The sequence below is a fragment of the Tetrao urogallus genome (genome assembly GCF_951394365.1).
Source record: "Tetrao urogallus genome assembly, chromosome: Z".
Classification (NCBI taxonomy): Eukaryota; Metazoa; Chordata; class Aves; order Galliformes; family Phasianidae; genus Tetrao; species Tetrao urogallus.
This window is the reverse complement of record NC_136816.1, coordinates 71,861,972-71,875,864: the sequence shown is the minus strand read 5'-3', so window position 1 is coordinate 71,875,864 and position 13,893 is coordinate 71,861,972. Positions and strand designations below refer to the sequence as shown.

Here is a 13,893-nt window from a genome sequence, read left to right as displayed (position 1 = left end):
GGGTTTTTACATGCTTTTATAAAGTGTCGTATAAAATATGAAATGTATGGCACAAATTTGAATGTCTTGAGAATTCCTGCTACTTTCTGATTAATCCCACTGGGACCCTGGTCTTCAGAGACCTCTTCAGGCAGGGCTTGCAAAGTGAGCTGTTGGACATGGTCAACCATATATTCATATTGATTAATGGCACTTCTCAAATGCATTAAATTCACTTGTCTTGTCTTCACATCTCAGTATGTAGCCAAACCAAAATCACTCAAATTGCTATGCATTACTGCTTAATTAGGCAGAATAGATAATTTGTGAGACTCAAGTACAAACATGGCCTGATTACTGAGCTGTGTTTAATCTTAGGAGGGAAACACAAATATTGAAAGTAGAATGAAATTGAAATGTGTGGTTTCTGCAAATAGTAGATCTTCTGTTTTGTTTTTCAGTTTCCAAATTTATCTTGACGAAAGCATGACCTAGGGGCACGGCCCAACAAACGTATTTTTTCCCTTTCAAGCAGTGCTGAATGTGAAGACTCTGACTACAGAATTTATTTTAAAAAAATTGATTTACATCCTGGTCAGACATACGCAGTGTCTAATTAATTGTTCCAGGAAATCTGATCCAGAAGTCCCCATCAGCTACAGGGAGACTTTTTCAGTAATTCAGACAAAGTTTTTTCTTGAAATTATTTGCTGGAAAGGGTCTGTGGAAAGCTGGTGCCGAGCACCAGAATGGAGACCCTGAATATTGGTGACTCAAGCAACAGTGTGGTGTGAACTATGCTTTTAAATCCAGGTAAATTTACTGTTACGTTACTTTGAAATAGTGCAATAGAAAAAATAAGGGTAATGCTTTTCACTATTTTAGGATTTTGGAAAAGGTATTGGTTACTGAAAAGAAAGAAAAGTTAGCTCAAACAGGAGAGTTTTTAGAAAGTCTACTCCAGGTTAGAAGAGCTACTTTTTTTGCTTTTCTCTGAGCCATTCCTATGTGTTGCATTGTGTTTTTTCAGAGGATGCCTATAAAACTCAAGTCCGAATTGATGATGAACCAGCCTATTTGGACATTCTAGACACTGCTGGACAGGTGAGTAGTTTTCCAGTGTAAACTGTTCTATTAGAGATAATAGACAAAGAACGCAACCTTAGATATATGGGTCACAGAGTGAGAAACAAGCTCCGTTATTTAAACATAAAGGGAGCAATCATAGAATAACATTGAGGAATTATCAAAGGAGATTATACTGTTTCTGTGATATATTACGATTTCAAAATCTGACAAGAAAAGACTGGAAAACCATGTAGAAGCTAAAAAGCTCTTTCTTTCTTTTTCTCATGTACGCAGACATATCTATCACAGGAATGACATGAATAAATGGTACAGTTAATTTGTCTTTTCTACTTTTCATCAATGTTTTTTTTATATACTACAGGAAATTTCTAATATACTTGTAGATGAAATATTTTGTTACCATTCTTCTTCTTCCCAGATTATGTTTAAACACTGAATGTTCACCTGAAGGTGAAAAAAAAATAATAGATACTGCTCAAGTAATGCACAGTGTATGTATAGCATGCATATGTGTGTGTGAACATCAGTCAAGGAATTACATTTTTCACAGACACTAAGGTAAAAGAGGGGTTCCAAGAAACATGGTTTTTTTCATCTCAAAACTTTATTATTGTTTAATCAAAATGTTGCAGCTGTTTTGATCTTTTCCTGAAGTATGTGTCTGGTACTCTTTGAAGGTTTTGATAGTTTCATAAGCTTTCATAGCATAAGCACATCTTTTACAGGAATAATCAGTCAGAAAATCCTTAAAAAAGTGAGCTAGGAAGCCTGAAAACCTTGATCTTGCCTTCCCAAAAACATCTGAATGTACCTAAGATCTTCACTGCAAATAGTAGGAAATGCTGTGTACTACCAGGAATTAGAACAGCATTAAGTTAAATAAGGCTGAAAGTAATTCAGAAGGATTGCGGTGGGAGTTTTATGTCTGAACAAAATATAGGCCAATTTCAAAGTAAACTCAACTGACTTCCAGGGATCAATTCATGTCCTGAATTATTGTTCCTTGACCCCAAATGTTACAGTCCTAGCAGCTAACCAGTCATTTGCTGCTGGGTCTCCAATAAAAGTATTTGATTTTTGAGAAAAGTCGAACTAGATTTTAAGGAAAGTCTCCAAACTGTGAATTTAATAGACCTATAAATTATTACTAAAATAGGCTCAAGAACTTTCCCGTGCATTATAACTCTAGCATAGCATTAGAAATTTTTTCAATGGGAAAACACTGTTTTAACATATAGTTAAGAATATGTTTGAAAATATCAGCACTTTTGATGGAGAAAGGGAAGGAGCATCTTTTCTCATTCAGGAGGTTTGAGCCTTGTAACTTCAGTCCTGTTTTGTCATTAGTATGCAATTATTAGAGGAAATACGTCTCCAGCTGTTTAATATTGTAAAGTTTTATGTTTGTTAGTGTTCATGTGTTAAAGTTTTATGTCATGTGTTAGCCTTTAAAATGGTCTGCTATCTATGTCTACATCATTCTACACCTAAATTCATTTAGTCTGATATTGTAGAGTTAAAACGCTAAAAGCAGATTACTTCCTTACCCAGAACTGAAGTGATGAATCGAGTTTGTACAGCCAGCCTTTTTCTAATGGAAAGTAGAGCAAAATAACATACAATTTTTCTCTTCATAGGTATATTCCCAGTATTCTGGGAATTTGTTTTTTCCTCCCCTACAAAGGTAGTCTGAGGGAGCTGGGCTCACTCAACCTGGAGAAGAGAAGGCTGCAAGCCTTCTCTCATTGCAGCCTTCTAGTATTTAAAAGGGGATTACAAACAGGAGAGGAATCAACATTTACTCGGGTAGATAGTGATGGAAAAAGGGGGAATTGTTTTAAGCTCAAGGGTGGAAGGTTTAAATTGGTCGTCACAGGTAGTTGTTCACAGAGGGAAGGGTGAGGTGCTGGAACAGCCTTCCCTGAGAGGCTGCGGAAGCTCCACTCTTGGATGTGCTTAGAACAGGCTGGATGGGGCCCTGGGCAAACTGGTGTAGTATCAGATATGGAATTTGGCAACTTTGCCAATGGTAGGGGATTGGAACGTAATCCTTTGAGTCCCTTCCAAACCAAGCCATTCTATGATTGTATGATTCCCTCTGGAGACACAGAGAATGCTGGAGTTAATCTCTACAAGCCATAGAAGAAGGTGCAGTAGGTAGAGTGCTTCTTGCACCATGTTCAAAAATCATAATTTTGTGCAAAGGTGAGCTATCTAATATCTAATATCAGATTTGCAGCTGTAATGAAAATATCATTTACATAAAGGGAAGAAACTAGCTTAAATTCAAAGGAAAGAAAGGGTATTAAATGAACCAAATATATATAACCTTACTCTTATGTTGAGCTAGCAAGTAACTTGTATAAGCAATAGAAATAATCAGATTGTGGGTTTTTTTTTCCATTTCTTTTTGTTACTATTCAGGAAAAAATAATCCAGATTTATTTCTCTCTGTCCTATGAAAACTAAAGTGTTTTTTCTCTGTTTTTTCTTTTTCTTTTTTTTTTTTTCTTTTTTTTTTTTTGTTTTTGTTGTTGTTCTTTAAAGTGTTTTTAAATATTTGTCAGCTTTCTTTAAAATGAAATAATACAAGTTGAATACCAGAAAATCTCTGCTGTGTGTTTCCCTATTTTTCCAGTTCAAACTGTAATCATTGTAGCATATCTCAGTGTTACCTTTGCTAGGAAGCTCTTCCTACTTTTCCAGGCTCTTATTTTGTAGAAGCTATCCACTATTCTAGATTTAGCTGCTTGTTTTTACAGATGGCTTTGAAATGGCTGCCTCCCCATTTCACTAAATAACTCCTGAATAAATCAAGACTTAATACAAATCTCATTGAAGTCAGCAGCGAACATAACCTCCTTTCTCACAGAGGACTTAACATCACTCTTGCAGAAATTCAAGTTGACACCCTCCTCTATCTTCAGTAACTTAAGGTAGAAATCCAAAGCTCCAGATACACTGATGGTGGCCTGCTCTAATAACTAATGTTACTCTAATGTTGGGCCTCAGGGACCAACAAAGATGGTGTTGTAAGTTATGCAATACATAGTGAATGTCTCATTTCTCTCTAGGAGTCCTTACAATCATAGCTAAAGAGCTATGATGACCAGTTTTGAATCATGATCTTAATCACTTTAGAACACTAAGAAGCTAAATTTTTAATTCCTTCCTATTTGAGAAACATAAGAAATTGGTAGAAAGAAAATGAGTGACATAAATGTATGAGGATGTTCTAGAGAATATATTTCAGATAATGTGCTTTTCCTTTCCTTGCAGTACATTAGCAGTAATTACAGGTGTACGTGTACATGTATATATTCAACAATGACCAGATGTTGTGATTTGTTAATAATGAATACTGTTCTTTTATTGCCAAGTCTAGAGTTAAGAAAGTGGATAAAATCAGATTTTATATCTGAAGCCAGATAAAAATGTCAGATATTTTAAATGCCAGATAGAGGTGCTTTGGCAGTGAAAACCTGTACATTGTTTCAGAAATACATTTTTAGTTCTCAGAATTCTGAAGTTAAAAAACTATCAAAATAACACGAGAAACAGGAATGAACTGTTAGTGTTGCTTACTAAGTTACATAAACACACATAGACACCATTAAATATGGTAGATTCATGTTCATGGAACATAGACTGAGGTTCTGTGAATTCTGGGCATATCACTGTTGATTGTACTATAATGTTCTTCTGAAATCTGTATTTCCACAGAAAATAAAGAAGCATTTCCTAAGTGCAGTTAGGGCTGGTGAAGTAGTCATGCTTCACTGAACTCACTACCCCTGCTTCTCATTGCCTGCTATGCCTGCCAGCAGCTTTACCTGGCTTTGCTCACACCAGTCAACTTCAGACAGAATAAGGTTAAGTTTACCCCACAGAATGTTAAGTGCAGATATTACTAATGTACCTACGTAAGCAAATTGTCACAAACAGCACTTCAGAAGTTCCCATTACAAAGGTTGAATAACTGGTGAGTAGCAAGAGGGAAAGTAACAGCAATAAAATATGTTTTTTTGTATTTTTTTTTCTGTGGCACATTTAAATCTAAATGTGATGTGTCCTTAGCCTCACCTTTTCTGTTCAAAAAAAGTATCAGTGATGTCTGCAAATACAAACTATTTTCTATAAAGATAGATTGAACTATCTTATTCAGCCTTGTCCATGGGGCATTTCCTGAGGTTTCTCTTTTTTTATTTTGTGTGTCACAAACCTCATCTGCTTTTACTGATATTATATTTAGAAAGGTGGTAATGCTTTGATTTCAAAAAACTGATGGATGCAAAGGAAAGGACAATGAAACATCAAATCCCTTTTTCATTTCCCTTCACATTTGCTATCAGTGTGACAATCCCTATTTGCTGCTATCATGCACAAGAAGCCTCCACAAGGATTTAAAAATACTGTTCACTCTCTTTCTTTTTTTTTTTTTTTTTTTGCTTTCTTATTCTCTCATATACATATACATATGTGTATATATATGAACATATTATCTTTTATATATATATATTTCTACTCTTGGAGTCCAGCTTGAGTTTCTCCTCCCAGAACATATGAAGCAGTTGTTCCTTCTGCTGTATTTATGCACTGGTGTGCATAATATAAAGACAAGAGTCTTTATTTTTGCTACAGCTAACCTCCTGCAGACATATTATCTAGTCTCCATGTTCAGACTTCATGCCTAAACTTAAAATTCTCTTCCCTGAAAATCAATCTAAGATGATCCTAGGTAAAAAAAAATAAATAAATAAAAATAAAAAAAATATAAAAAAAATTGTTTTCAATCACAAAACAGAAAATATGCAGAAAAAATGGCTCTCTCTACCTGACAGTGAGGCGATATATGTGAAGATTATTGCACCAATTTTTGCTTGTTAAAATGTGAGCTTTTCATGATAAACTTAGTGCACCAGTATATTTCCCAAGTGTGACTCAGAGACTTGAAAAATTGGCCTTAAAATTTGATGGCATGCCATTTCAGGGAGATTTTCCATTGTCTGGAGCTGTGTGCACATGAATTCATTTTCATGCAGACACTTTTCAACCTGACAACAGCAGTGTGCTCTGTAGTGAAATCCATCTCTCAAATTGCTAGCAAATCACAGGACATGTTTATCCTGCCAGGCTCCAAGACTGTGATTTTTACCCCTGCTTCAGGCTTTGAAGAGGAACCATATTAGTCCCAAGAGCCCTTCAGATAAACACACTTTCTCAGACTAAACACAGTAGTCCAATGACTCACTCAAGCTGTTATCTGAGATCCTTCTACTTATTATCTAAACATGCTGCTCTGTAATCCTAAATCAGTGGAAGTCAAATTTCAAAGTACACTACTGCAGCTTATCTCAAGAATTTTATATATTTATTTATTTCAGTAGTTTTATACTTATTTATTTATTTATTTATTCATTCATTTTAGTCAGTATTTTATTCAGTAGTAATATTTAGTGTGTTTGGGTTTTTTTTTTTTTTGGTTTTTTTTTTTTGTTGTTGTTTGTTTGTTTGTTTTTTTTGAGTGGAAAATAAATTCAGAAAAACCTTTTTTTTTTTTTTTTTTTTTTTCCCCCTAGAAATAGAGTAAGGAAATGAAATCAATTTTATTTTTAATGTATTTAATATTAATATAATATAAAATTAATATATTAAAAAATATATTTAATACAAATAATTGTAGTGAACTAAGTAACAACCATTACCATAGTGTATTAGGTGAAGAACATTAATTTTATTTTCAAGTGTTTCCATTTCACAGACTGATGATGACATACTCAGAGAATCAAACCATATCAAATGAAAGCTGGTGGATTTCTTAAAACAAACTATTTTATATTTTCTAGGGAGTACTAAAATTCCTCTGATGTCCATGTCATTTGATTTGGTAATGGACAGACTTTGGAGAAACATTTAGCAAAGATAAAAAATGAAAAATGTACATTCCAGTACATTGTAGTGGGTAGGCATTTAAGGTGAACATCAGGATTCAATGAGTCTAGCAGTACAAACTTCTTGTCCTTCACTACCATTTCACTTTGAACTTATGGAAGTTGTTCCATGTTGCATGTGAAAGAATACTTTCTACTGTTGTTTTTTTCCTTTTCAATAAATTCTTCTTTTTCTTAAAAGATTATCTCTTTGTTCTTTGTTCTTTAACTTGTAACTCCTTTTCTGAAAACTAATAAACTAATTAAATTTTATCACATTAGTGTCATAACTCTTTAAAAAAAAAATTTATTTTTTACAAAATAAAAGCATTTAAAAGAAGAAAACATGCTTTTACAAACTCCATTAAAAATAGAAAAGTTCTATATTGTTCTTTTCAGATCTTTTCTTGCAGCATTATCTGATTTTTATTGTATTCTGTTGCCTACTTCATGGAAAATAACTGTATAAGCGCATCCTATATAATTAAACTTCATCCAGGTTATTCACAGAATGTTATGCAAATTTGCCTTTTCTTCTAACATTATAGCTTTTCTTACTACTTTTTAATGGCATTGGAACCCCTAAGAAGTTACTTCTGTCAGAGTTTAATTGTATGTGTCCTGATTTCTTTTTATAACATGCAGCTGTCCTAGATAATCTAGTTAGGAATTCCAGAGGTTTGCCTATCAAAAATCATTTGTTCTGAAGTAACTTTACACAGAACACTGATTGCTGTGGACAGAAACCTCTTTTCTGCCTGTACCAATTTTCACAGAATTCACATTAATAATGTATTTTCATTACTGAAACTTTAGCTTGTATGCTAAGAAAACAAGACTGTGTAACAGCGCTACTCAGTGCTATTTGGCCTAGAAACAATAAATGATCAAGAAAGATGTCTCTTGTAGAACAGAGCATCAAGGCTCTCAGAGACCATGGGATGTCCCAGAGAATCTCAGTTTAACAGTGCTCTTCTGTATCTGCCGGATATTCCACCACTACATTCAATACGCATTAGTAGACCAGATAAGATCAGTTCTTATCTGAATCATACAAGTTCATAAATTACAAACTGCATGTCTGTTCATAACTTTATTTAAAAAAAAAAAAAAAGAAAAAAGGCAATAGTTTGAATTTACAGCGAATTGCTCCCTCTGAATTTTCTTACGTGTTCATTAAAAACATATATTTTCTGAAAAGAAACACTTCTTCCCCTCCGAAGTCTTTATTCATATCAAATGTATGAAATAAGAGTTCTCAAGGAAGGAACTAACTATTCTCCTTCATGCCCATACAGAAAACAATGTTTCACACATCAGATAGATGATCCTTTCTGGACTCTCTTGGTTGAATATTTAAGACTACTACACTTTGGCACTGTGCCTGGTGAAAATTATTTGTGTACACGTTTGCACTGTCTATTAGAAACACTGTCAGTGACTTCCACGTATCTTTCAGAAAGAGTTCTTTATATTAGGAAAGAGAATAAAAGAAGCACAATTCTGAGTTTCCTTTCAGTATACCTATACTAGAGGCTTCTTTGGGAGCAAACTTGCATATAATACACAAAATTTCCTCCTTACTCAATCTGAAGTACATTGCACTCTGTGCAGTGTCTTAATCTAATGTTTTCCTAGAAGTTGGTGGTGCAAGAACTACCTGCCATTCTGTAACATGCTATCACTGTATTTTCTTCATTAAGTTCCTGCATATGTATGTTTTACCCATTTCTGTCATCCCTAATTAACACATTTCACCTGTGAACTGAAGCACTGTCTTAGGACTGGGGCAGAACGTGTGGACATGGAGAACTACAATTTTTCCTCCTTCTGTATTATAGCTCTATCTCTTCAGGGATGGGGTTATAGGGTGAAAGTGGACTTACCATAATGTGTGACCTTGTTGAAAATAGCTCAAAAATTTTAGTATCTACTATTTCTTTCCCACTTCAGAAACAGTGACTATGCTTAATTATTGCTATTTTTGCCTTCCAGATCCCACTTGCTCTTTCACAGAACCATTCCATATTGTGTTTCAGGGAATTATGTCTTCAAGATAATATTTACCTTCCAAGTCATGTTTTGATTGGCAGGTGCTAACTGAGAGGCTACGATGGCAATTTCATAGTGCCATGCTGTGCCATGCGGTAAAGACAGTGGTGGGGGTACTACACAGTTGTTAATGTATGTTCCGTGTGTTCCCAAAGGAATTACTCTTATCTAACTTAAATTATTCACAAAGTAAGTTTCTGCATCTGAAGTAGTCATTCAGATTATTCTTATAGCTGCTGGGAAAACAGTTGTTTTGATAGCATAGTTCTGCAAATTCTCAGATAAATGTTTAAAGAAATTTAGGCAGCTTTCTGGGTTTCCTTTTTTTTCATTGACTATGAGGAAAGTTTAGGCAGCTGAACAAGGTACAGACATCTAAATAGTAAATATGTGAAGAATGATGGAATGCTTTTAGTATCCTTATATCAAGGCAATAAAACCTCAGAGCAGGATAGCTTTATTGTGCATACCTTTACAGACATTCTGTAAGCTGCTCACAGTCAAGGTAACACATTCCTTCTTTTTCATCTAAGACTCTGTTCCCACAAGTCCCCAGAAGGTCACAGAAAGCAGTTCTTCATGACTGTGTGGATGCCAATCCAGTGACTATCCCCTTGTGCTTAATGCTACCTAATCTTCTCACTTGCATCAGAAACACTAGTTCAAATACAAAGGAAAAAGAATGCTGGAATAAATCTGTAAGTTATAGGAACATGACAACTCAAACCTTTTGAATCACTGTCATACTAAACTTAATATTGTAAATAATACAAAATGAGTGCAGCTATGCTGTAACTATTTTGTATTCTTATTTGTGATGATGTATACTGTCTCTGGAAGCGCATTTCTCAAGTAAATATAGAGCTAGGTTTCAGAGGCAGAATGAACCCATAATTGTTTAAGTATTACAGAAATCTAAAAAAAAAACTAACTAGAAGCTTGTTTTCTTATTTTCTTCACATCTTCAGATTCTTAATTCAGGATTTATCTCAGGTGATCAGTAGGCTACAGGGCAAGGGAGAGAAATATCATTCCTGTTAAATTTTTAAGGGAAATAATCTTGTTATGGAAGTTGTAGTGAGTGAAGGTATATGCAAGCCAGCATATAATTTACAGTCATTTAATGGAGTGATGGGATATCTGATTCTTTCACATTCTGCTTCACTTCTGCAAGCTGCAAAAGACTCCATGGGGATGATGGCAACTCTACCGACACTATTTAGGCTGACAGATCTTTGCTTGTATCCCTTGACTGAAGCTGCAATCACTACCTCTTTGCTAGTGGGCTACTGGCTTTTTTTTTTTTTTTTTTAATTGTTGTTTACTAAAATGTAATTACTGTGCTATCAATTCTTTTGCTTTACTATTTTTTATGTTTTTGTGATAAAAGGTAAAAATTGCCTCTATTCTTTCTTGAATACCAATGAGGAAAGAGGGAAAAGCCTTATAAACCAAATACAGCTGGTGGTTTTAGATATAGTTAACAGTGAAGATTGCTTCTGTGCATGCTTTTAAGAGAAAATTACTAAGATATAGATTCTTAAGAGAAACCATTAGCATTAAGATGAAAGAAAAAGCTCATTGATTTAGGGAATGTACCACTGAGGCATTTTGCTGGCATTGTCAAGAAGTGATATGGTGATTTTATTCATATTTTGGTTGAATGAAAAATAGGTAACATCTCTGAGGTAATAGACTATACTTTTATTATTGTCTTTAGAAGATTAAGATTAATTAAGTTAGCCAAAGTAAGTTGCAGAAAACTGGTGAATACATCTTCATGTGAGAGGCCAGTTAGAATGGGAACATCAGTTCAAATAACTACTTCTGGAAGGAGGGCCTGAGATTATTTAGTAATTCCTCAGAATGAAAACTGAGTCAAAATGTGGTGCTATTTATTAAAGCCCTGAGTTATTTTATCAGGATGTTATTTTCATTTTTACTTTAATTATTTTATTTATTTGTTTGTTTGTTTGTTTGTTTGTTTATTTTTCCACCTTGCTGCCGTGATTCATTCTTACTTTGTAAACCAACTACGTTGCAGAACAATAATGAATACAGAAAAGTAAGTGTCTATAAAATGTTCTCCTGTTAGCTAGTGGGCAATGAACTAGTGACAAATCAATGTAAGAGACCCTATAATGTCTCCTCTAGGGACATCCTTACCTGTGTTTCAATAGACAATGCTGCAGAAAACGCTTGACTATAAGCAGTACCAAATACAATTGGAATAAGTATTAAAACTAGAAATAGAACACAGGTCTTTATATTCCCATGTAGGAAAGGATGTGAATTCACAAGTGATAAAACCAAGTAGTCCCACAATATTTTAAAAAAGTCCATAATGAAACTGACTTCTCATACTGTTTATTTGCAATAGAAGTGAAAATTTACACATATCAGCTTAAGCTTTCAGATTCACCTGAAAGAAATGGAGACTAATGTCTGTATGAATATACCTCATATAGTAACTCAGGTTAAGAAATCAGAATTTAGAAATTCTCCAGAATAAATAAATAAACAAATAAATAAATGGGTGGAAGTCTCTGTGCTTCAATCTGAGTCTAATCATGTTTCTCAACTTGTGAGCTGTCTGTTACTCTGACTTACTCAGTTTGAGCTATTTTCTTTCCTATAAACAAGGTCTTGAATTGCTCCCTGTCATTCATTTCATCTAGATAATCTTATCTCCTCAGTTTCTAGAGTGCGTATGGACTCTCAGAAAACCCTCAGGAATGTCAGCAAAGAAATAGTATAACTACTTATTGCAAAACTTCAAAATCATCCCAGTATCTTCCTCAAAGATTATCTATCTTCTGAGGAAACAGAGAGAATATTCTTCTTGCTGTTTTTTATCTCCCTAAGTAAATTAATTAACTTAAGCAGGAGAAGTGGCTAGATAAGTAGGCACCAGCATCAATAAGGTTGATGTTGCTGCTGGTTGTCTTGTATATTATGGATTAATTTCAGTATCTATCTCAGCTTTTTACTTGATTGTTCCCAGAATTAAGAGAAGGTTACTGATTTTGTACAATGTGGAGATCATAATATTGTCTTGGAAAGCTGCCATATTATGTTCAGAAAGACATCAGCATGCTAGGAACATAAACTACATCCTTATGTTGTTTTTGTAGTATACTGCTTGTCTGTAATGTGCATTTTGTTGCCAGTAAAAATCAAGGATATTGCTAAGAGAAGCAAGGACTCATTCCTATAATCATAAGGCATGAGATACTGGCTGACCATTAATCAAGGGATGGTTTGTAATAGTAACCCATTTCCACTGCAAGCATATGGTCTATTTCTTGTTTATACTAATTCCACTTTTGAACTGCTGGATCACTACTGGAACAAGCAGAAGGGTTGTAAGAGAGTGTCTGATATCCAACCAGAATAGTGAAGAGATTGATGTAGAGAATGAATCCTGTTCTCAACTATTTAAGCCAGAGCTCCTGCACTTTTTTTCTTCATCTGAGTCTGAGCTGTTATTCAGCTCTTTTCTTTCCTCCTAGTGATGTGGCAGATGGTTTGGGCTGGCACAAATGACTAAGTACCACCTGCTGTACACTTCTTTCCATATCTTTTGATGTGCTTCTCTCTTGTTGTTGTTTGCAAAGGATGACTGCAAAAAGAAGGGAAACAAAAAGTGAACGTATGCTGATAAGTCAGTGATTTTTTTCCTGTTTTGTTGTCTCTAGTAGCCTCTGTTGAGTGCATGCTGGAATTATTCAAGTAAATACAGAATGTCTGAAACTCTGACATCTGTGATAAAAAAAAAAAAAAAAAAAAGCATACCTATTATCTTCTAATGCATCTTGAATGTATTTTATCCCATGCTGAGGGATAGTATTTCCTTCTGCTGAGTGCTGTGAAGAGAAAATTCATACATTTGTGTTAGGCACCAGATGTTACTCAGTCCTGACTTTTCAATCTCCTCTGGAAATACCAGTCTTGAAGAAACTAAATAAAAATTTCAAAATGAACAAAAAGACAAGTCTCATCACCCAAATGCATGACAGATGTGATTAAGTGGGAACTGTGGCTGGCAGAGGTTGGGAGAGGTATTTTTGTTTCAGTTAACAATCTACAGTTGAAGTAGTGAGGGAGATAACAGAGAAACTCATCCATCATCTCTCAGATGATTTTCTGAGGGTGGAATGAAGTACACATAGGAGTCAAACATCTTTCTCTCCTGGCTGTAGTGTCTACCTTTTCAGTAATAGAAACCAGATAAAATAATGTGTGTCTACTGTATCTAAAGAAATAGCAATATTAAGATGCAATGTGTCCTCCCAGCTTTCCATCCAGAAACTTTCTTCTTTAAAAAAAAACTTCTGGAGGCTTCTTGCAGCATGCATTTAACAAACAACTTTCTAAAATTTACTCAGCCTCGTATACATAAATAAAATAAAGAAAATTGTTAAAAAACTAAATTATTACAGTACATCTCAGTGGTGTACATTTTTGTTCAATTTATCATTTTCAAGAAGTAGAAGAAATCATAGAATCACAGGATCACAGAAGCATAGAGTTTGGAAGGGATCTCTGGAGATCATCTAGTCCAACCTTTCCATTAAAGAAGGTTCCCTAGAGTAGGTTGTAGGGGAGAGTATTCAAGCAGGTCCAGAGAGCAGACTCCACAACTTCTCTAGACAATTTTTCCAGTGTTCTGTCACCTACAAAGTAAACAATAATTTTCGCCAGTTTGTGCCCATTACTCCTTGTCCTGCTGCTGGGCACCACCAAAAAGATTTTTGCCCAAGGCACTTGATTCCCTCCCATTAGATATATATAACCATTGATTAGAAACCCTCTCAGTCACTCAGACTCTCAGATCTCTCAA

General features: G+C 34.6%; 1 protein-coding gene across 1 annotated transcript in view; it reads left to right on the top strand.

Annotated features, from left to right (window-relative positions):
* Positions 1–13,893, top strand: part of RIT2 (Ras like without CAAX 2) — a gene marked incomplete at both ends in the record, with an annotated part of 185,676 nt that overhangs the window by 79,284 nt on the left and 92,499 nt on the right. The window contains one exon of the mRNA XM_079548697.1: positions 1,010–1,083. Within this exon, the coding sequence (XP_079404823.1) occupies positions 1,010–1,083 (74 nt within the window). The remainder of the gene's footprint in view (positions 1–1,009; positions 1,084–13,893) is intronic.